Source organism: Podarcis tiliguerta (genome assembly GCF_965153285.1).
Source record: "Podarcis tiliguerta genome assembly, chromosome: 5".
Classification (NCBI taxonomy): Eukaryota; Metazoa; Chordata; class Lepidosauria; order Squamata; family Lacertidae; genus Podarcis; species Podarcis tiliguerta.
This window is the reverse complement of record NC_139538.1, coordinates 84,565,641-84,587,404: the sequence shown is the minus strand read 5'-3', so window position 1 is coordinate 84,587,404 and position 21,764 is coordinate 84,565,641. Positions and strand designations below refer to the sequence as shown.

General features: G+C 46.1%; 1 protein-coding gene across 2 annotated transcripts; it reads left to right on the top strand.

Annotated features, from left to right (window-relative positions):
- Positions 1–917: 917 nt before the first annotated feature.
- Positions 918–21,635, top strand: CUEDC2 (CUE domain containing 2). 2 transcript variants are annotated; one of them, XM_083440585.1, is made up of 9 exons: positions 918–1,056; positions 4,287–4,379; positions 7,098–7,241; positions 9,743–9,801; positions 11,865–11,989; positions 13,110–13,274; positions 16,480–16,541; positions 19,415–19,475; positions 21,137–21,635. In XM_083440585.1, the coding sequence occupies exons 2-9, from the start codon at positions 4,306–4,308 to the stop codon at positions 21,281–21,283; spliced, it is 837 nt and encodes a 278-aa protein (XP_083296711.1). In that variant the 5' UTR covers positions 918–1,056; positions 4,287–4,305; the 3' UTR covers positions 21,284–21,635. The 2 variants fall into 2 exon arrangements, with proteins under 2 accessions (XP_083296711.1, XP_083296710.1); XM_083440584.1 differs by having other exon boundaries at positions 9,740–9,801.
- The last annotated feature ends 129 nt before the right edge of the window (positions 21,636–21,764 follow it).

Sequence of the window (21,764 nt, the reverse complement as noted above, 5' to 3'; positions counted from 1 at the left end):
CAAACTTGACATGAGCCAACAGTGTGACGCGGCAGCTAAAAAAGCCAATGCAATTCTGGGCTGCATCAATAGGAGTATAGCATCTAGATCAAGGGAAGTAATAGTGCCACTGTATTCTGCTCTGGTCAGACCTCACCTGGAGTACTGTGTCCAGTTCTGGGCACCACAGTTCAGGAAGGACACAGACAAACTGGAACGTGTCCAGAGGAGGGCAACCAAAATGGTCAAAGGCCTGGAAACGATGCCTTATGAGGAACGGCTAAGGGAGCTGGGCATGTTTAGCCTGGAGAAGAGGAGGTTAAGGGGTGATATGATAGCCATGTTCAAATATATAAAAGGATGTCGCATAGAGGAGGGAGAAAGGTTGTTTTCTGCTGCTCCAGAGAAGCGGACACGGAGCAATGGATCCAAACTACAAGAAAGAAGATCCCACCTAAACATTAGGAAGAACTTCCTGACAGTAAGAGCTGTTCGACAGAGGAATTTGCTGCCAAGGAGTGTGGTGGAGTCTCCTTCCTTGGAGGTCTTTAAGCAGAGGCTTGACAACCATATGTTAGGAGTGCTCTGATGGTGTTTCCTGCTTGGCAGGGGGTTGGACTCGATGGCCCTTGTGGTCTCTTCCAACTCCATGATTCTATGTTCAGCTCTTCTAATTGTTCTTTGCTGAGTTCCTTCTCCTTTCTCATGGTGTATTTTGCATTGATTTACTGGATTGAGTTATTCACATGTGCCAATCCAATTTGAACTCGCAATATATATGCTAGCAGCCCACGCGGAAGGCGCACATTGTCTCTGACAGAAGAAGGAGCGAGTGAGTCTTCCAAAGTGACCAGGAAGTCTCCTATTCGGATGCGAGTGATCAGTCTGCATTTCTAAGTCTATGTGCAATGATGGACCACATCGTCTGGACCACATCGTCCTCCTCCTCCCACTTTGGGATGAAGGAGGATCCGGAACCACGTGATTCTTTCAACATCTCTACGCGGGAGCGGGCGGAGGAGGCGCGCAGGTCGCCCGACGGACAGACAGACAGACCTACAGGCTGGCACGCCCCTTGTGAGTGTTTGCAGAAGCCCTTTGCTTTAGCTGCTTGTCGTCGTCGTTTTGCGCCGCCTCCTGAGCATGTGCAGAGTGCATTTAGCCTCCGGCGGAGTCTCCCTTGCTGCTCTCCCGGCAGCGTCGGTGCCGGGGCTGTTTTGCGCCCTAGGCGAAGCTAAATACTTGCGCGCGCGCGCACCCAAAACGCCCCCCTCCCCTGCTAACTTCGATTTTCAAAAGCCTTACAGATGGTGGGGGGGCGGAATGAAAACTTGAAGCTGCAAAGTTTATTTTAAATGGCAAGAAAAAGCAGCGCCTCGATCTTAAATTGCCTGTCTCAAACGCAAAAGAAAACTAGTTTGCCTAAAACTGTGCCCTACCTGCAGTGGCGTAGCGTGGGGGGGGCGGGGGGGGCCGGCCGCACTGGGCGCAACATCTGGGGGTTAGGGTTAGGGGGCGCAAATCCACGGGTTAGGGGGCGCAAATCCACAGGTTAGGGGGCGCAAATTACTTGCCTTGCCCCGGGTGCTGACAACCCACGCTACGCCACTGCCTACCTGGCCCAATGATGGCACCCTAATGATGGCCTCCCCCATCCTGCCTGGGCGAAGGATGCTCAGAGGCTGCTCAGACACCCTTTCCAGATTATTACAAAAGCACACACGTCTCTTTGGCGGTTATTAATATTATGATAATTATTTGTGTGTGTGTGTGTGTGTGTGGTGTGCTTTTGCAGCAGACTGCAGAAATATCCAGCTTCTTTATGGTCCTGCTGGCCTTCACATTTGTAAATTGGTCCTTTTTTAGTTCCTTTTCACAGCAGCCTGACATGCAGAAACCAAGTTGGTGAGAATAATAATAAAATAAATAAATAAATTTTATTTATATCCCGCCCCCCCCCCAGCCGAAGCTGGGCTCAGGGCGGCTAACAACAATAAAATAGTGCAACATTCTAAAAACATTTCATTATAAAAATTAATTAAAATCCTATTGATGACAACCATTAAGCTTAAGTTCTGTAAAGATTGCCAAAGGAGGGAGTCAGGCTGCACCCTAGCCAAAGGCCTGGTGGAACAGCTCTGTCTTGCAAGCCCTGCGGAAAGATGTCAAATCCCGCAGGGCCCTAGTCTCTTGTGACAGAGCGTTCCACCAGATTGGTGCCACAGCCGAGAAAGCTCTGGCTCTAGTTGAGGCCAGCCTAACCTCTCTGTGGCCTGGGACCTTCAGGATGTTTTTATTTGAAAACCGTAAGTTCCTCTGTGGGACATACCAGGAGAGGCGGTCCCGTAGGTACGAGGGTCCTAGGCTGTTTAGGGCTTTAAAGGTTAAAACCAGCACCTTAAACCTGATCCTGTACTCCACCGGGAGCCAGTGCAGCTGGTATAGCACCGGGTGAATGTAATCTCGCAGCGAAGACCCCATAAGGAGTCTCGCCGCGGCAACCTTTCTCTCCACCCCCCCCCCGCCCCCATGACTTCACTTCCATGCTAGGAAAAGTATTCTATGGCACTCTTTACAACGCAGGACACATTGTGGTACTTGCACATATGTACACCTGGTTTTAGTTAAACGCCATTCATTCGTATCAATGCGCTTACTCCCCCGGTACTCCTTCCTTTCCATTGGATAAACTTGCCGCCGTGCGCCAAGACAGATCATCCGGTGCTATACCAGCTGCACTGGCTCCCGGTGGAGTACAGGATCAGGTTTAAGGTGCTGGTTTTAACCTTCAAAGCCCTATACGGCCTAGGACCCTCGTACCTACGGGACCCCCTCTCCTGGTATGCCCCACAGAGGAACTTACGGTCTTCAAATAAAAACATCTTGAAGGTCCCGGGCCACAGAGAGGTTAGGCTGGCCGCAACTAGAGCCAGGGCTTTTTCGGCTGTGGCTCCAATCTGGTGGAACGCTCTGTCACAAGAGACTAGGGCCCTGCAGGACTTGACATCTTTCCGCAGGGCCTGCAAGACAGAGCTGTTCCACCAGGCCTTTGGTCAGGGTGCAGCCTGACTCCCTCCTTTGGCAATCTTTACAAAACTTTAGTTTATGGTTGCCATCAATTTTGATTTTAATTAATTTTTATAATGAAATGTTTTTAGAATGTTGCACTATTTTATTGTTGTTAGCTGCCCTGAGCCCAGCTTCGGCTGGGGAAGCGGCATATAAATAAAATTTATTATTATTATTGTTGTTGTTGTTGTTGTTATCGTTGTTATCGTTATTCCGGAACATCTGGAACGCAAATGATTACCTATGGAGCCTTTGACAGCTTTAATCGCATCATCCCGATACGAGCACAGCAAAAACAAATGCTTGAATGTGCTATTCCTACTTTGCAGTTTTGTCCCTAAAACATTATCATCTATAGCTAAATAAATTGCAGGTGGGATTGAGACTCCAGGGAGGAGGGGGTTTATGTAATGTTTACCTGATGAAAATCACACACCAAGTACTATTGGTGTCCATAGTGGGGGTGAGGGGGGTGCTTTTCAACAGAAGACTGGGAAAGGATTGTATTCCTAGACACACATGTATACCTGAAGGAGCGTCTCTACCCCCATCGTTCAGCCCAGACACTGAGGTCCAGCTCCGAGGGCCTTCTGGCGGTTCCCTCACTGCGAGAAGTAAGGTTACAGGGAACCAGGCAGAGCCTTCTTGGTAGTGGCACCCGCCTGTGGAACGCCCTCCCATCAGATGTCAAGGAAATAAACAACTATCTGACTTTTAGAAGACATCAGAAAGCAGCCCTGTTTAGGGAAGTTTTTAATGTTTGATGTTTTATCATGTTTTTAATATTCTGCTGGGAACTGCCCGGAGTGGCTGGGGAAACCCAGCCAGATGGGCAGGGTAGAAAATAATAAATTATTATTATCATTGCATGCAGTGGGGCATGATCCTGATCATGACTCCTGGTGGCTTAAGAGAGAAAACCCACCTGGTATGCTAAATGCACTCATGCATTGATCATGTAGAATTTGGCTCTAAGCTGAGTTGCTGGCTGGAATATTCCACTTCTCCTTTACCTGAGGCCATGGCTCAAAATCAGTAGCTTCCCCAGGGAAGAACTGCTGGGGCCTGTGATTTTTCTTGACACATTTCAGATTTTGTACAGTACAAAATCATCTGAGTGGTGCCTTGATCTGGCAGAGGGAACACGTCTCGTATTTTGGCCTGCAAATTCAGCATTATGCATTGGAGCTTGTGTCGGTTTGCACTTTGGAATTGTGTGTGTGTTTTCTCTTCCCCAGCACCCACTCCTCAAAGGAAATGCAGCCGGAGAGAATAATCCAAGATAGTTTGTCAGTCTTCATCCAGAATCATATCCCGGGTGCTGACTTGAGGTATGTTTTATCTCACTCTGGGTCTAGGACAGCCATACAGAAGTGTGTGTCATGTTTTCCATGTGAAATCACTGTGTGGATTTTCATTAGCGGTGTGTCTCAAATGCGTCACAGAGTGGGCTGGCATCTACTAGCCTTTGTGTCCCTGGGACCCCTATGGTGATATTTCGGTTCCAAATCCAGTTTACGGGAGCCAAGTTCCTAAACTGAAACTGCATGGAGCGGCCTTCACGGTGCCTGTTGTCCAACTGGAGCCAGTGTGGTGTAGTGGTTAAGAGTGGTAGTCTCGTAATCTGGGGAACCGGGTTCGATTCCCCGCTCCTCCACATGCAGCTGCTGGGTGACCTTGGGCCAGTCACACTTCTCTGAAGTCTCTCAGCCCCACTCACCTCACAGAGTGTTTGTTGTGGGGGGAGGAAGGGAAAGGAGAATGTTAGCCGCTTTGAGACTCCTGAAGGGGAGTGAAAGGCGGGATATCAAATCCAAACTCTTCTTCTTCTTCTTCAACTGTAGGACTTCCTCCTTTTGAAACCACAAACCTTACATAATGACTATTTTTAGTTACTGTACTGGATCAAAGCCAAAATTGGCTTGCTGTAGCACTGTGGGGGTTCGATACGTTTTGTTTTTGTAGAAAAGTAGAGTGATGGAGTGTATAATTTTAACAAGTTGTTATGGTTGAGTAAGCTGGATGTGTAAACAAATTAATTTATGGATGCAACCTCCTTTTCTCCTTTCCTTTCCCCCTTTCCTCTGAATGCTTTTCAAAGAGGGTCTTATTCGCAGTATTAGAATGCAGTCATGGCATATTGATCCTTCTACTTCCATAGGTACTCCTCAGTCTTTATTTAGCTGTACTCATAGATGTCAGATGATATCCTCATTAATGGTGAATGTAACATTTAATTAATAATTTGTTAATTGCTATGAGTGCCTACGGTAGAATTGCACAATTGTTAAATGGCTCGTGGGAGAAGCTTAAGTCTCAAAATAATTATCTGCTCCCCTCTCTATTCTTCACCAGAAAGCTTTCCTTCTGTCTATAGTTTACCTGGCACTCTGGACTTCAGGAAAGGCCAGACTCTTTCCTTTAAAAAATGAAAAATCATACTTTTATAGACACACAAATTATGGCAAACCCAGTATTTTACATAAACGGCATAGCTGTACATTTCTGAGCCAACCTTCATGTGGACGTAGCATCCCTCAGCTTCCATTTCTGTGAACTGTAAATAATCACTGATGTGGATATTTTAAATAGTTATTTTTCAAAGTTTCATTCTTGGGGCAGCAGAGCAGGGGAGCAGGCAGCAAATGCTGAATTACTCTTCAGGCTGAAGAGATTGTTGAAGATGGATTTCCAGTTTTAATTTCTGGCTTTGCCTTTGAATCAAAGGTTTTCTTAAAAAATATAAAAAAGGTACGTTCCTGTCTGCAGCAAAAGCTTTTCCATAGGGACTTAATAGGCTGCCACATAGTATTAGTCAATCTTGCTCAGTATCGTCTGTGCCAGGATTTTACAAACTTGGGTTTCCCGCTGTTTTTGGACTCCAAATCCCATCATCCCTGACCACTGGTCCAGCTATTGAGGGGTGATGGGAGTTGTGGTCCAAAAACAGCTGGAGAGCCAACTTTGGGGAACCTTGGTCTACGCTGACTCAGACAGGTTTCGTTCTCGGTCCTCTCTGGAGATACCTGGCCAATGGTGAAGAGTTTAGAGCAGGGCTGGAAGATCTGTAGCCCTCCAGATATTGTTGCAATTCAGCTCCCATCATCCCTCACAATACGATACGATACGATAACTTTATTGTCATTGTCCCTTCCGGAACAATGAAATTGAAAACTACATAAAACTACATTAAAACTACATAAAATTACATGAAAACTACATAAAACTACCACAAAACTACATAAAACTACCACAAAACTACTTAAAACTACATAAAAGCTACATAAAACTACTACAAAACTACATAAGACATTCAAAAACCCCTAAAAACTCTAAAACCCCATTTTAAAAAACACTATACTACAGAGAACCCTTATGCTGCCTTTAGAACCAGAATTGCATTAGCGTAGAAACTGTTTTTCAGGCGGCTAGTCCTGGCCTTTATAACCCTATACCTTCTTCCAGAAGGCAGAAGCTGAAAGAGATCATTTCTGGGGTGCGTACTATCATGTGCTATCTCTGCCGCTTTCTTATGGCACCTGGCAGCATAGATTTGATCTAAGGTGGGAAGAGTGCACCCAATAATTCTCTCTGCAGTCTTTACAACCCTGGATAGCATTGTTTTTTCCCTGGCCTTGCAGCTCCCAAACCACACGCACAGACCATAAGTTAGTTCGCTCTCCACAGTGCAATGGTAGAATGCCATCAACAGGCATTTGGCCAATCTGACTAGGGTGGGGAGAAAACTGCACAGTGCTTATTGAATAGTGACTTAACAAAGCACATTGTTCACAAGATTCAAAATGTTTGGGTCGCTGCAACAACATAGCAAAAAGGAGTGCCAATATTTTGTATTGTTCAGTTCATGGCTTTTTAACATAATCATGTTTTATAAAGCTGACTGGGGAAGAAATCTAAATGAAACATTAACTGCAGTTCGACTTAAGGAATCAGGTGGCTTTTATCCAACAGGGTGTGATAAACAAGCAAATGGAACTTGTCCAGTTTCTATAACCTTTTTGTTTTCCTTTCCTTTCCCCACCTCCCAGTGGTCTGGATGACATTGTTTTCTCCTACATGGCAAGTGTCCTGGAAGGGCTTGGGTCCCACGAGTCGTTTGAAGAGAATTTTGACATGGACACCTTTATGGAAATGATGGGAGCGTACGTCCCTGGCTTTGCGGAAATCAACAGGTAAATGTTATTGCTTTTAAAAGATGTGATCACACCTGGGGCTGGACCAACTGAGCTCAGTGAGTGAGCTCTTCTGATATGTGCTGCCTAGTGGAAAGATCACGAGGCTCCAAAAATAACAGATTGGCAAATCAAATTACAGGAATTGGTGGAGACGGCTCAGCTGACTAGTAAACTCAGAGGAAACTCAAACCAAGAATTTGCGGAAAAATGGGATGGTTATAGAAGATATGTTCAAAAATACAATAATAGTTTTGACTCCATGCTAGCATTCAAGTGATAAAGGAACTAAAAGGAGGTGGACAACAATTAAGGATTTATTATGTTTTCGGAATGTTTTAGAAAAAATATATAGAAAGGTTTATTGTTTTGTGTACATTCAAATGTAAGATAAAAGATATGCAAAGGGACTTGACAGGAAGTCAAAGTTGAAGAAAAGATTTTGGAAGATAAAAGGGGGGAAATATTTTCCTCCATTATTATCATTTTGTGTGCGGGTGTCTGCACATATGTGTGTTGTTGTATGCAATGTTTGGGAGGAAATAAGACGGTAAATAACAAATAACAAACTAAATATTGATGTATGTAATTTTTATTTCTTAATTATATTTAGTGGTAGTATGGCTGTATTGTTTTTTGTAACATAAAATCATTCAATAAAAATTATTAAAAATAAAAAAAAGATATGTGCTGCCTAGGCCATACCTGTCAGAGTCTTGCTCTGCTGTTGTCAACACGTGGACCCTCCTTCTGCTTGTATTTGCTAGATTTCAGTGGTGGAGAATTTCAGCTTATTAATTTTACAGCAAGTGCCAATCTTTTGTTTCCAACTTTGTCCCCGGTTAATTTGGAGACAAATTAGATAATAGGTAGGTCATCCCTACAAAGGCCTCCTGCTTTCAAGTTTCTGAACTTGTGTTCTAACTTTCGGGGGTGGGGTTAGAATCATAGAATCATAGAAGAGTTGGAAGAGACCACAAGGGCCATCGAGTCCAACCCCCTGCCAAGCAGGAAACACCATCAGAGCACTCCTGCCATATGGTTGTCAGGCCTCTGCTTAAAGACCTCCAAAGAAGGAGACTCCACCACACTCCTTGGCAGCAAATTCCACTGTCGAACAGCTCTTACTGTCAGGAAGTTCTTCCTAATGTTCAGGTGGAATCTTCTTTCTTGTAGTTTGGATCCATTGCTCCGTGTCCGCTTCTCTGGAGCAGCAGAAAACAACCTTTCTCCCTCCTCTATGTGACATCCTTTTATATATTTGAACATGGCTATCATATCACCCCTTAACCTCCTCTTCTCCAGGCTAAACATGCCCAGCTCCCTTAGCCGTTCCTCATAAGGCATCGTTTCCAGGCCTTTGACCATTTTGGTTGCCCTCCTCTGGACACGTTCCAGCTTGTCAGTGTCCTTCTTGAACTGTGGTGCCCAGAACTGGACACAGTACTCCAGGTGAGGTCTGACCAGAGCAGAATACAGTGGCACTATTACTTCCCTTGATCTAGATGCTATACTCCTATTGATGCAGCCCAGAATTGCATTGGCTTTTTTAGCTGCCGCGTCACACTGTTGGCTCATGTCAAGTTTGTGGTCAACCAAGACTCCTAGATCCTTTTCACATGTACTGCTCTCAAGCCAGGTGTCACCCATCTTGTATTTGTGCCTCTCATTTTTTTTGCCCAAGTGCAATACTTTACATTTCTCCCTGTTAAAATTCATCTTGTTTGTTTTGGCCCAGTTATCTGAACTTCCTTTTTTTAAAAATCATTTTTATTTGATTTTACAAATACAAATTTATAACATCCAAATGCATGTCCATATAGAGAGATTACTCTGAATCTCAAGACTTCCCCCCCACATCCCCTCCATGGGTCCTATTGTCAACATTTACAGCTGCATATTATTCCATATTCTAGATTTTAAATCAATCCATATTATCCATGGTATTTGTTACATACAAGTAGGTTTCAAATCCTGCTAATGTTTCCATCTGCTTGCAGTGGTCTCCCTGATAAATTTTCCCCATTTTTAAAAAGTTTTTGTCCTCTTGGTTCCTGAGTTTTCCAGTCAGCTTTGCCATTTTAGTGTAGTCCATCAGTTCAACGTGCCATTCCTCTCTGGTAGGGACTTTGTCTTCTTTCCATCAGGAATTACTGAACTTCCATGCCTTCTGAACTCATGTCTTCATGGGAGGTCTCACGTAAGACAGTCATCATCGTATAGGTTTTCCCAGCGCTACTTCAGTCCTGCAGATTTCAAACAGTGGGGTCTGAACAAAGCATTTTGACTGAAGTTATTCAGAATGATCATGTGGCTGCAAATTATATTGGTCTGCATGCCTTTGCCATTTTGGAATGTTTTGCGATGAATAGAGTCTCTTTGGCGTTTGCTCTTCTTACCTCTGTCTCCGCTAGACGGGATACTGCGGTGGGAGAGGAAATTTCCCGGTTGCTCCTCAATCTGGTCTTTGCCAATAATGCGCTGTCCTTTTCTTGCAGTAGCAACGTTTGTGAAATGATGTTTTCTCTCTCAGAAAGGCTCCATGAAGCCCGCAGTAAACGTAAGTCGTGCGATGAGCACTCGGGTGACAGGCAGTATTGTCTGGCTAAAGGTGTTGTCCAAGAGCCTAACTGGAATACTAGGCTTGTAGCACACTGAAGAAGAGTAGGTAGAATTAAGATACATCAAGGTCTTGGATACCACACATAATTTCTTAGTATAAAGTGATTTTGGGTGGGTGGGAAGCAGTGGTGTAGCGTGGGTTGTCAGCACCCGGGGCAAGGCAAGTAATTTGCGCCCCCTAACCCGTGGATTTGCACCCCCTAACCCTAACCCCCAGATGTTGCGCCCGGTGCGGCCGGCCCCCCCCTGCACCCCCCACGCTACGCCACTGGTGGGAAGACACCGGGCCCTGGCCCTTAAGGAATACAAAAACACCAGCACAGTTGGCATTTTGCCACCCATTTTGAATCTTTTTTGGGTTGTGAGTCTCTTTGAGTTGCCTTGGGCAAGAGAAAGCGACTAACAAATTCAGTGAATGATCATAATAATAATATTTAGCTTGACCTTTTAATACTTGATTACTATATTAAAGTTGTATTTAATATATGGCGCTTGGGGGGGGGCAGGTAATAAATCAAACTTACAAATGATGGTAACTGGAGATGTCAAGAGTTGAACTAGCTTTAAGAACAGTTTCAGGTTAAGAACGGACCTCCAGAACGTATTAAGATCTTAAACCGAGGTACCACTGTAATAGTGCCAGAAGAGACAAGCCAGTGTCTTTACGGTGAAACATGACACTGAATATATGAAAACACTTGTGTAGAGTTCTGGGCCACCAACTTCTCATTTAAGCCAGTCTACCTCGCCCATATGTGCAGCTTTAGAACGTGAGAGGTCCACAGTCCATTTTGACATCATTTAGATAAGCTATGCTATAAACACAGCGTGTCTAGTATAAATACAAAACTGCCTAGGCAGTGTTTCACATGGCTTGCTAAGATGTATAAGACTGAAGCAGATAAGTGCTGGAGATGCAATGAGGTCGAGGGTATGTTCTTTCATATGTGGTGGACCTGTAAAAGGATAAAAGAGTATTGGGAAATCATTTATAATGAATTGAAAAATATGTTTAAAAGAACCTCCCCCTCCCCAAAAAAAACCCCAGAATCCTTTCTGTTGGGGATAATTCAGATGGAAATTCCCAGGTGTCAAAAAAGGTTATTTATGTATGCTACTACTGCAGCCCGTGTTTCATTAGCCCCCAAATGCAAAATGAGCGAGGTCCCAGCTAAAGAAGAATGGCAACTGAAACTGATGGAATATGCGTAGCTTATTCTTACAGAATAAGAGAACAAGAGGAGCATACATTTAAAGAAGATTGGAAAACATATATTGAATATATGGGGGCGTATTGTGTACATTTGAAAACGTTGGTAGCATTACGATAAATTAAACAGTGCAAGTAAGTTTTGATAGATGTAATAATGGAATACTGAATGGTTTAGTTTATATAAAATATGCAGGGATTTATGTTATGCAAAATGAACCATGGAAAGAGAAGACAGGAAGTCACTGATATTTTAAGGTTGTTTAAATGAATATTTTGGAGGGACGCGGGTGGCGCTGTGGGTAAAACCTCAGTGCCTAGGACTTGCCGATCGTATGGTCGGCGGTTCGAATCCCTGCGGCGGGGTGAGCTCCCGTCTTTCGGTCCCAGCTCCTGCCCACCTAGCAGTTCGAAAGCACCCCTAAGTGCAAGTAGATAAATAGGTACCACTTTATAGCGGGAAGGTAAACAGCGTTTCCGTGTGCTGCGCTGGTGCTGGCTCGCCAGAGCAGCTTCATCACGCTGGCCACGTGACCCGGAAGTGTCTCCGGACAGCGCTGGCCTCCGGCCTCTAGAGTGAGATGGGCGCACAACCCTAGAGTCGGACACGACTGGCCGGTACGGGCAGGGGTACCTTTACCTTTACCTTTAAATGAATATTTTATATTGTAAAACAGAAAATTTCATTTAACAAATTAATAAAGTGGTACAAATTGTCTTGTTCTCTTTGAGCGGCAGGTAGGTGGGCCTGCTAGGGTCTTTTGTGTCTAAAGGTGTTGTGCATCTTCCAGAATACACCATGCAGAGCAGGAGCCATGTAAAATCTGAAGCAACGGCCCATGTTCATGAAGAGGGAGCAAGTGTGTCTGAGGAAAACAGGCTGTCGTGTCCCCCGATCGAGGGAGCCCCGGCAGAGGTATGGACTGGGAGGTTCAACTACAGTGGCCTCTGGTTGGTGGATTTCTTTGTGAAATTCTTTTTTTCCTGTCCGCCGTGCCATCACAGCTGATTACCGTATTTTTCGCCCTATAGGACGCACTTTTTCCCCTCCAAAAATGAAGGGGAAATCTGGGTGCATCCTATGGGGCGAATGCAGGCTTTCGCTGAAGCTTGGAGAGCGAGAGGGGTCGGTGCGCACCGACCCCTCTCGCTCTCCAGGCTTCAGGAAGACATCCGCAGCCTAGGCAGCCCTGCGGGAGTTCCCCGCAGGGCTCCCCACGCTGCGGATAGCAGCCTGCCGCCCGGCGGGTGAGGCGCCCTGAAGCAGAGCGCCCCTCGCGCCAGGCAGACATCCGCAGCGTCGGGAGCCCTCCAGGAGTTCCCCGCAGGGCTCCCCACACTGCGGATAGCAGCCTGCCGCCCGGCGGGCGAGGCGCCCTGAAGCAGAGCACCCCTGGCGCCGGACAGACATCCGCAGCGTGGGGAACCCTGCAGGAGTTCCCCGCAGGGCTCCCCACACTGCGGATAGCAGCCTGCCGCCCGGCGGGCGAGGCGCCCTGAAGCAGAGCACCCCTGGCGCCGGACAGACATCCGCAGCGTGGGGAACCCTGCAGGAGTTCCCCGCAGGGCTCCCCACGCTGTGGATAGCAGCCTGCCGCCCGGCGGGCGGGGCGCCCTGAAGCAGAGCGCCCCTCACGCCGGGCAGACATCGGCCAGCCCCACAAGCTCGGGGGACAGCAGGGAGGCGCAGCGCCGCCATCCCACTGTTCCTCGACCTGGTTGGGTTTCCCCGACCTGCTTTTGGGGGGGAAATAAAGGGGGGGGGAATTTCCCTTATTTCCCCCCCAAAAAACTAGGTGCGTCCTATGGGACGGAGCGTCCTATGGGACGAAAAATACGCTACTTCCCTAAAACCCGAGAGGGTTTGTTTTGCAGAGTGGGGTTGCAATAAATGTGTGTTTGGTCCGCTAGGAACATCTCGGGATTGTGGGTTCAAGCCCCAGGTTGGGCAAAAGATTCCTGCATTGCAGGGTAAGGAACCCTCGTTGTTCCTTACAACTCTACGATTCATTCTGTTTCTTCCTTGGCTTGACCAGGAAACACATGGTGATCCAGTGGAAGTGATTCTGGAGATGTTTCCATCCTGCACGGTAAGCCAAGCCCAAAAGGCTCTAGGCATGGCCTTGGGGAACCTGGAAGAGGCAGCACAGCTCATCCTAGAGGAGAAGGTTCAACTCAACACCCTGGATACAACCATACAGGTAATAGTAATAATTTTATTATTCATGCCCCACCCATCTGACTGGGTTGCCTCAGCCTCTCTGGGCAGCTTCCAACACATATCAAAACAAAACAAAACATCACACATCAAAAGTCTTTCCTATACAACGCTGCCTTCAGATGTCTTCTGAAGCTTATGTACTTACTCATCTCCTTGACATCTGATGGGAGGGTGTTCCACAGGGCAGGTGCCACTACCGAGAAGGCCTTCTGCCTGGTTCCCTGCTGTAACCTCACCTCTCACAATGAGGGAACTGCCACAAGGCCCTCAGAGCTGGACCTCAGTGTCCGGGCTGAACAATGGGGGTGGAGACACTCTTTCAGATATACTGGGCCAAGGCCATTTAGGGCTTTAAAGATCAGCGCCAGCACTGTAGGTCTTTCAGGACTGGTGTTATATGGTCCCAGTGGCCACTCCATCACCTGCTGTGTTCTGCATTAGTTGTAGTTTCCGAGTCACCCTGTAGCCCCACGTAGAGCACATTACAGTACAGTGGTACCTCGGGTTAAGTACTTAATTTGTTCCAGAGGTCCATTCTTAACCTGAAACTGTTCTTAACCTGAAGCACCACTTTAGCTAATGGGGCCTCCTGCTGCCGCCGCGCCAGCAGAACACGATTTCTGTTCTCATCCTGAAGCAAAGTTCTTAACCCGAGGTACTATTTCTGGGTTAGCGGAGTCCGTAACCTGAAGCGTATGTAACCTGAGGTACCACTGTAGTCCCAAGTGGGAGAGAATTGGGTACCATAGCTGTGCCATGCCAGGGAGCAGACTGGACGAAACCAGGTCATTTTCAGCCAGGTGAAAGAGGAGTTTCTGGACCGAAGTGCCAAGTATGCCACCTGTGCTGGGAATCAAAATTCAAATGGCAGCCTGTTAGAAAGTCTATGTTTCGGTACAGAAGCTGTGCGTGATTCCGCTTTCTTTATCATTGGTGAACACAGGTTTCCTCCACAAAACCTTTAAAATAAGAGTGGGGAACCCTTTTTCAGCTTGGGCTTCCTTCCAGAGGTTGCACAGCAAGGCCACAGCAGGCAGAGTGACAGGTGCCAGTCTATGCTGCGTGCCAGAGCCAGGAAAGCCAGAGGTTGCTATGCATGTACCCATCCGGGCAAACAATGTCTTATCACATTTCAAAGGCTGTGTTGCAGCCATGCAAACATCACACAAGAACAGCACGGAGCAAGACTGGAGAGGGGCATGGCCTAGGGAGGGTCCCAAGGGCCTGAGAGAGACGCCTGGGGGGGGGCACACTCGGCCTATGAAACAAAGGTGTCCCAGCTCTGCTTTCAAATGTTATAGGTTTGATTAGTTCAGGATCTGTCAGTGTGTGCAGTGGAGCCCTTCCAGCATTTCCTATTCCTTCAGGTTGATCTTAGCTTTCCCACTCCTACAATATACCATGTTCTTTTCCTACCTCTGTGTTATAAAGGTAAAGGTACCCCTGCCCGTATGGGCCAGTCTTGACAGACTCTAGGGTTGTGCGCCCATCTCACTCAAGAGGCCGGGGGCCAGCGCTGTCCGGAGACACTTCCGGGTCACGTGGCCAGCGTGACAAACTGCATCTGGCGAGCCAGAGCCGCAAACGGAAACGCCGTTTACCTGCCCACTAGTAAGCGGTCCCTATTTATCTACTTGCACCCGGGAGTGCTTTCGAACTGCTAGGTTGGCAGGAGCAGGGACTGAGCAACGGGAGCTCACCCCGTTGCAGGGATTCGAACCACCGACCTTTTGATCGGCAAGCTCTAGGTGCTGAGGCTTTTACCCACAGCGCCACCTGCGTCCCTCTGTGTTATAATCAAGCTTTAAACAGCCGTGCATGTAATACATTTATTTTATTTTTTTTTTAATATATATTTATTGAAGTTTTCAAATAAAGCATATATTAGATAAGCACAACTTATCATTGTCCATTTAACATCTCTCAATTATTACATGGGACTCCCCCACACCTCCCGCATACACTTACATCATTATTAAATTTATTTCAAACAAATTATCATTTAACTCATCTTGATTAATGATCTTAGTTTGGTTTAACATATAATTCAGCCTTAAATCTAATTTAATGGTAGACAATTATCTGCACTGGCATCCAATTCAACACTCAGCCAAATTACAATATTTTTGTAAATAAATCTTAAATTCCCTCCAGTCTTCTTCCATCCTTTCTTCTCCCTGGTCTCGAATTCTGCCGGTCATCTCGGCTAATTGCATATAGTCCATCAGTTGCATCTGCCATTCTTCCACAGTGGGTAGCTCCTGAGTTTTCCAATTCTTGGCAATTAATATTCTTGCTGCTGTTGTTGCGTACATAAAGAATGTTCTGTCCTTTTTTAACACACTCTGGCCTACAATACCCAGGAGAAAGGCCTCTGGTTTCTTAGTAAAGGTGTATTTAAACACCTTTTTTAATTCATTATATATCTTCTCCCAAAAGGCCTTCACTCTAGGGCAGGTCCACCAGAGGTGAAAAAATGTTCCTTCATTTTCCTTACATTTCCAACATTTGCTATCAGACGAATGGTATATTTTAGCCAGTTTAACAGGGGTCATGTACCATCTATACATCATTTTCATCACATTTTCCTTCAACGCATTACATGCAGTGAAGTTCAGCCCAGAGGTCCACAACCTTTCCCAATCTTCAAACATAATATTATACCCAATGTCCTGCGCCCATTTTATCATTGTTGATTTTACCATTTCGTCATGTGTGTTCCATTTCAGCAGCAAGTTATACATTCTTGAAAGTACCTTAGTCTTAGGTTCTAACAGTTCAGTTTCTAACTTTGACTTTTCCACTTGGAATCCTAGCTTTTTGTCATTTTTAAACACTTCTTTAATCTGAGCATATTGTAACCAGTCTCGCACTTTGTCTCTCATCTTTTCTAAACTCTGCAATGTAATACATTTATTTTAGAACCTGGTGTAGGGGAGGGATAGTTCTCTGATGGACCTCAAAAACTTTAGATCACACTCTTTTTTTTCTTTTTCTTTTTGACAAGGCACCTTCCAGCTTTCCCTGCATAATAGCAGTTATGGAAACTGGTGCTGGGACCACAGTGCTCACAAATATCCAGTAATCTCTAAGTCTAAGCTGTGTTAATACTCCCCAGGCAACAGCCGAATGTGAGTCTCACCTTCTCGTATTTCTGCGTTTCCTGTCCTGCTTTTTCCTTCCAGGAAGCTTCAAGATCCCAGAAGACACCCAAGCAGGGCGAATTAAAGCAATTTATCTTGGAGAAGTAAGTAACAAGCCACAAAAATCAATTCAGGAAGTGTGGTTCAAAGTGGTCAGGCTTGATTTTGGCTTTCAGTCCAGCTCGAGAAATATGTGTGTGTCACCTGTAATTGGGAAAGAGCTTCCTTGCCGTCAGCGTTGCCAGGGCTATAGCCACCAGCAAGGGATTATATATGGGGTCTGCCCCATAAGAGACATTCCAGGCCTGTTCCCTGAATGTTCAGCTTTCCATCCGTAAAACAGTAGCAACAGTGAATTATCCCCAGGTGAATGCAGTACCCCAGGCACGGATGATGATGTGTCAAATGCAAATACAGTGGTACCCCGCAAGACGAATGCCTCGGAAGACGAAAAACTCGCTAGACGAAAGGATTTTTCGTTTTCTGAGGTGCTTCGCAAGACGGATTTTTCTAAGGGCTTGCTTCGCTAGACGAAACAGCCCTGACTCTCCTGTCATGGCGACGGTCACTGCACGCACGCACGCTCGCTTCCCCGCTCCTCCAGCTCCCTCCCACCTCCCTGCTGACGGCTCCTCCGGCTCCCTCTCACCTTCCGGCCGACCTTCCGACCTTCCGGCTGCCTCGCGCCGCTGCCCACCGCCCTCGCGCGCTCCTCTGAGAGAGCCGTTGCTGCCAGCAGCCAGCGTTGCAGCCAGAGTCGCGCTCCTGAGTCCTGCCACCCTCCAGCAGCTGCGTCACGCGGTGGCCACAAGGCGCGGGTGAGTCCAAGGTACCGGCTGCGGCAGCTGCCCTGCTTCTCCCCGCCCCTCCCCGCCGTGGTGCTTCGCAAGATGAAAAAACTCGCTCTACGAAAAAACTCGCGGAACGAATTAATTTTGTCTTGCGAGGCACCACTGTACTGATTTAAATATACACAGAGCATAAGTGCTAGTATTCTTAGTGTACATTATTCTACTGCAGTTTAATGTCGTTCAGCAGGGGGCACAGATGCCAAGTCTCATGCTACTAAAAATGACTGCTGGGTGCGACCCTGAAGCACAAGGCACCTCTGACAATTTCTGGCTTTTTGGATATGAGCTCGGTACACCAAAAATGAGCATCAGTGCCAAACATTATCTTTCATAGAACCATATAGGGTCCCTGACGATCATCTAGTCCAGGGGTCAGCAAACTTTTTCAGCAGGGGGCCTGTCTACTGTCCCTCAGACCTTGTGGGGGGCCGGACTATATTTTTTGGGGGGAAATGAACGAATTCCTATGGCCCACAAATAACCCAGAGATGCATTTAAAATAAAAGCACACATTCTACATATGTAAAAATACCAGGCAGGCCCCACAAATAACCCAGAGATACATTTTAAATAAAAGGACACATTCTACTCATGTGAAAACACGCTGATTCCTGGACCGTCCGCAGGACAGATTGAGAAGGTGATTGGGCCGCATCCAGCCCCCGGGCATTAGGGTGCCTACCTTGGATCTAGTCCAAACCCTTTCCTCCATAGTAGTTATAATAATAATAATAATAATAATAATAATAATAATAATAATAATAAATTACTCATACCCCACCCATCTGGCCGGGCCTCCCCAGCCACACTCAGCAGCTTCCAACAGGATATTAAAAACACAATAAAAAAAATCAAACATTAAAAACTTCCCTAAACAGGCCTGCCTTCAGATGTCTTCTAAAAGTCAGGTAGCTATTTATTTCCTTGCCATCTGGTGGGAGGGTGTTCCACAGGGTGGGCGCCACTGCCGCAATGCAAGAATATGCAGCTGTCCCATGCGGGGATTGAACCTGCAGCCTTGGCATTATCAGCATCACACTCTAACCAGATGAGCTATCCAGGCTGATTAAATAGGTAAATTAACCAATGGATTTCAAACAAAATCACTGTTCTAAGCATCCTGGACTGTATTAAACGGGCCTCGGTCAAGAGAAAGGAGTTGGGTGTGATCCCAATTCCCTATTGGGCTCTCTTTATAGTGCAAGCCACACTGTATTTCCGATATATTGAATTTCTGTGGCTGGAAAGAAAGCTGAACAATGTGAGAGGAGAAAACAGGTCCAGCTGTACTATCAAGAAGAGGATTACATCTCTCTCTACATTTGACCTTAGCTGATCAAAATACTGTATTTTTCGCTCTATAAGACGCACCAGACCACAAGACGCACCTAGTTTTTGGAGGAGGAAAACAAGAAAAAAAATATTCTGAATCTCAGAAGCCAGAACAGCAAGAGGGATCACTGCGCAGTGAAAGCAGCAATCCCTCTTGCTGTTCTGGCTTCTGGGATAGCTGTGCAGCCTGCATTCGCTCCATAAGACGCACACACATTTCCCCTTACTTTTTAGGAGGGAAAAAGTGAGTCTTATAGAGCAAAAAATACGGTACTTATTTCTGTACAGCAGGACCTAGTGGGGGAGACAACAGCAAAAAGGTAGTCACAAAGCTTTGCGGAGGCATTTTTATTTAAAAATCTATATGCTGTTTCATCTGCATCCTTACCACAGAAGAGTCAATGGAATCAGCACTACACGGCACAACTGGCTGCTAAATTTAAGTTGCCTGTGGATCGCACATATGGCTCTGCCGTGTGGGAAAGGGGGTGTCATCTATATTACAAACTTTAAAACCAACAGGGTGCAGTGGCGTAGCGTGGGGGGTGCAGGGGGGGCCGGGCGCACCGGGCGCAACATCTGGGGGTTAGGGTTAGGAGGCGCAAATCCACGGGTTAGGGGGCGCAAATTACTTGCCTTGCCCCGGGTGCTGACAACCCACGCTACGCCACTGACAGGGTGGGAACTTTTCTCCAAAGGAAGAAGGGGAAACTTTCCACCGGCAAAGCGTTTTGCACTTTCCTAAAAGACCCACCTCTCTCGAGAGCGCTTTGTGCATTTCTTGTGTGTTTTAGGTACATGATGGTAGATAATGAAGAGGATCAGAAAACACACAGGCCAGCACCCCCCAAAGAGGTAAGCAACACAAACATATGCAAGCCGATAGCTGAAATAGGGGAAAGAACTTTTCTAACCCAGCCTCACTGCTTTGTATCATTATTTACAGTGGTTTGAGGTCAGGCAGACAAGCTGTGGGCATGTAACCTGGAACCAGCAAAAAGAAGACAAATGGCTTTAGAGCAGATTTGCCACTCAGAGCTAGGGGGGTGGAGAACAGTTTAAAAAGTTGCATCCACCCCCATCTCAACGTCTCTAGCACCAGACTATTGCTAGCCCCATTTTACTGTCTTTGCGTACATTTTTAGCAAACTGCAACAGATGCCAATGTCATCGGGGCTATTTTATGTACACGCAGGACTTGGCAATAGTAGATTTCAGTAAGCATTCATCCAGGCACTGAAATCAGATAGTGCCATGCTTTTCCAGATATACAATTGCTTTAGAAAGGAATCTCTGGGACAGGCACGTTTTGTAGGGGTCTTGCAAATAAATGGTAGGAAAAAACTATTTGCTCTGCATGAGTTCTGTGCATGAGTTCCATGAACTCAAGAGGCCAGGTTTCATATCACAGGATTTTGTGGGGGTGGGGGTGGGAGGGGGCCCTATGAAAAACAAATAGTTGGAAGGGAACCCAGTCCACATAATCCAACATCCCTCAGTCTCTTCAATTAAGTGAGATCGCAAGTTAGATGTCCTCCAGAACTGTTCATAAAAGCAGATAACTTCAAGCAAAAGAATCCAATTACATCCTGCAATTACAGCCTCTTTTTATGGTGATTTGTCAGAGTGTATCACTCAAGTACTGTCCCTACCCTTCTAGAATACAGCAAAGATGTATAGCTCTACATCTTCATAGAATCATAGAGTTGGAAGAGACCACAAGGGCCATCGAGTCCAACCCCCTGCCAAGCAGGAAACACCATCAGAGCACTCCTGACATATGGTTGTCAAGCCTCTGCTTAAAGACCTCCAAAGAAGGAGACTCCACCACACTCCTTGGCAGCAAATTCCACTGTCGAACAGCTCTTATTGTCAGGAAGTTCTTCCTACTGTTTAGGTGGAATCTTCTTTCTTGTAGTTTGGATCCATTGCTCCGTGTCCGCTTCTCTGGAGCAGCAGAAAATAACCTTTCTCCCTCCTCTATGTGACATCCTTTTATATATTTGATAATATAATCTTAAGTTACTGTAACCCCGAAGAGGATGCCCCCCCCCCCCGCAATGAATTCCTATCTAAACACAGCAGCCCTTTTGGAACGAGTCCTTTACATGCAGTATAGTATTCCCCAAAGTATAACTGAAGCACATTTTCTGCACCGAAATTGAAGACACTCCACATGAAGAGAGGCCATTTGCCTATGTATGTCACTCTTCTGAGCGCACGTTTTGTTTAAACAGCAGATTCTGCTGCGTCTCTGTCTTGTAGGTCATTAAATAATGCAACCACAGCCCAATTCCCAGCAGAGGCCGTGTGTTCTGGTCTTTCAAGCTTCCAGTGAGTCATGCAAAGATGTAGCAGCCAGTCTTCACTGTGGATTGGTCATCTTGAGCTCCCAGGAGCCTTGCATTAGTGCAGTAATTTGTGCAAGAAACTAACTATTCCACCAACCAATTCACAAAGAAACAGCCCATTCATATTGGAAAGCAACTCAGCTTGTTGTCGTTTTTTGCCCTTAGGCTCCCAAGAAGATGATTCGCTACATTGACAATCAGGTAGTAAGTACAAAAGGGGAACGATACAAGGATATCAAGAAGGCAGAGAGTGAAGAAATGAAGAGAACGTACATCAGTCTCAAGCCAGCCAGGAAATATAAATTCCACTAAGGGCCACTCAAGTCCTCTGGGCCACATGCCTTCTGCTTGGGTGCTCGTTTTAGCCGTTTTCTCACCATCTACCAAGCCAAGAGCGAAGAAACCCTTCTGCCTATTTATCTGGGGGATGAAATTTAGAATTAGAAGTTTGTGTTTACATGCTTGAGAACTAACTCTCCGTATACAGAAGCAGGGCCTATGGTGACTATAGGAGCTGCTCCTCCTCCTCCTCTGTCCTTTTCCCTACAGGAGTTTACTACGCTAGTGTGCTGCTTGTGTTGTTTTATAACAAGTCATTTGAAATTTGTGCCTAATGTATGATCGCGTTCGCCTAACACAGTAAAGCTAGCTTCCCTGACTGCTACAGAGTCAAAAAGTGTGCTTCCTTTTAGAAAGCTATTTTCCGACTGGTTTCTAAAAGATCGGCTTGTTCATCCAATTCTCACCTTTCGCTGCTAGAAGGTGAGAATCTAATAAATAATCCCCCCTTTAA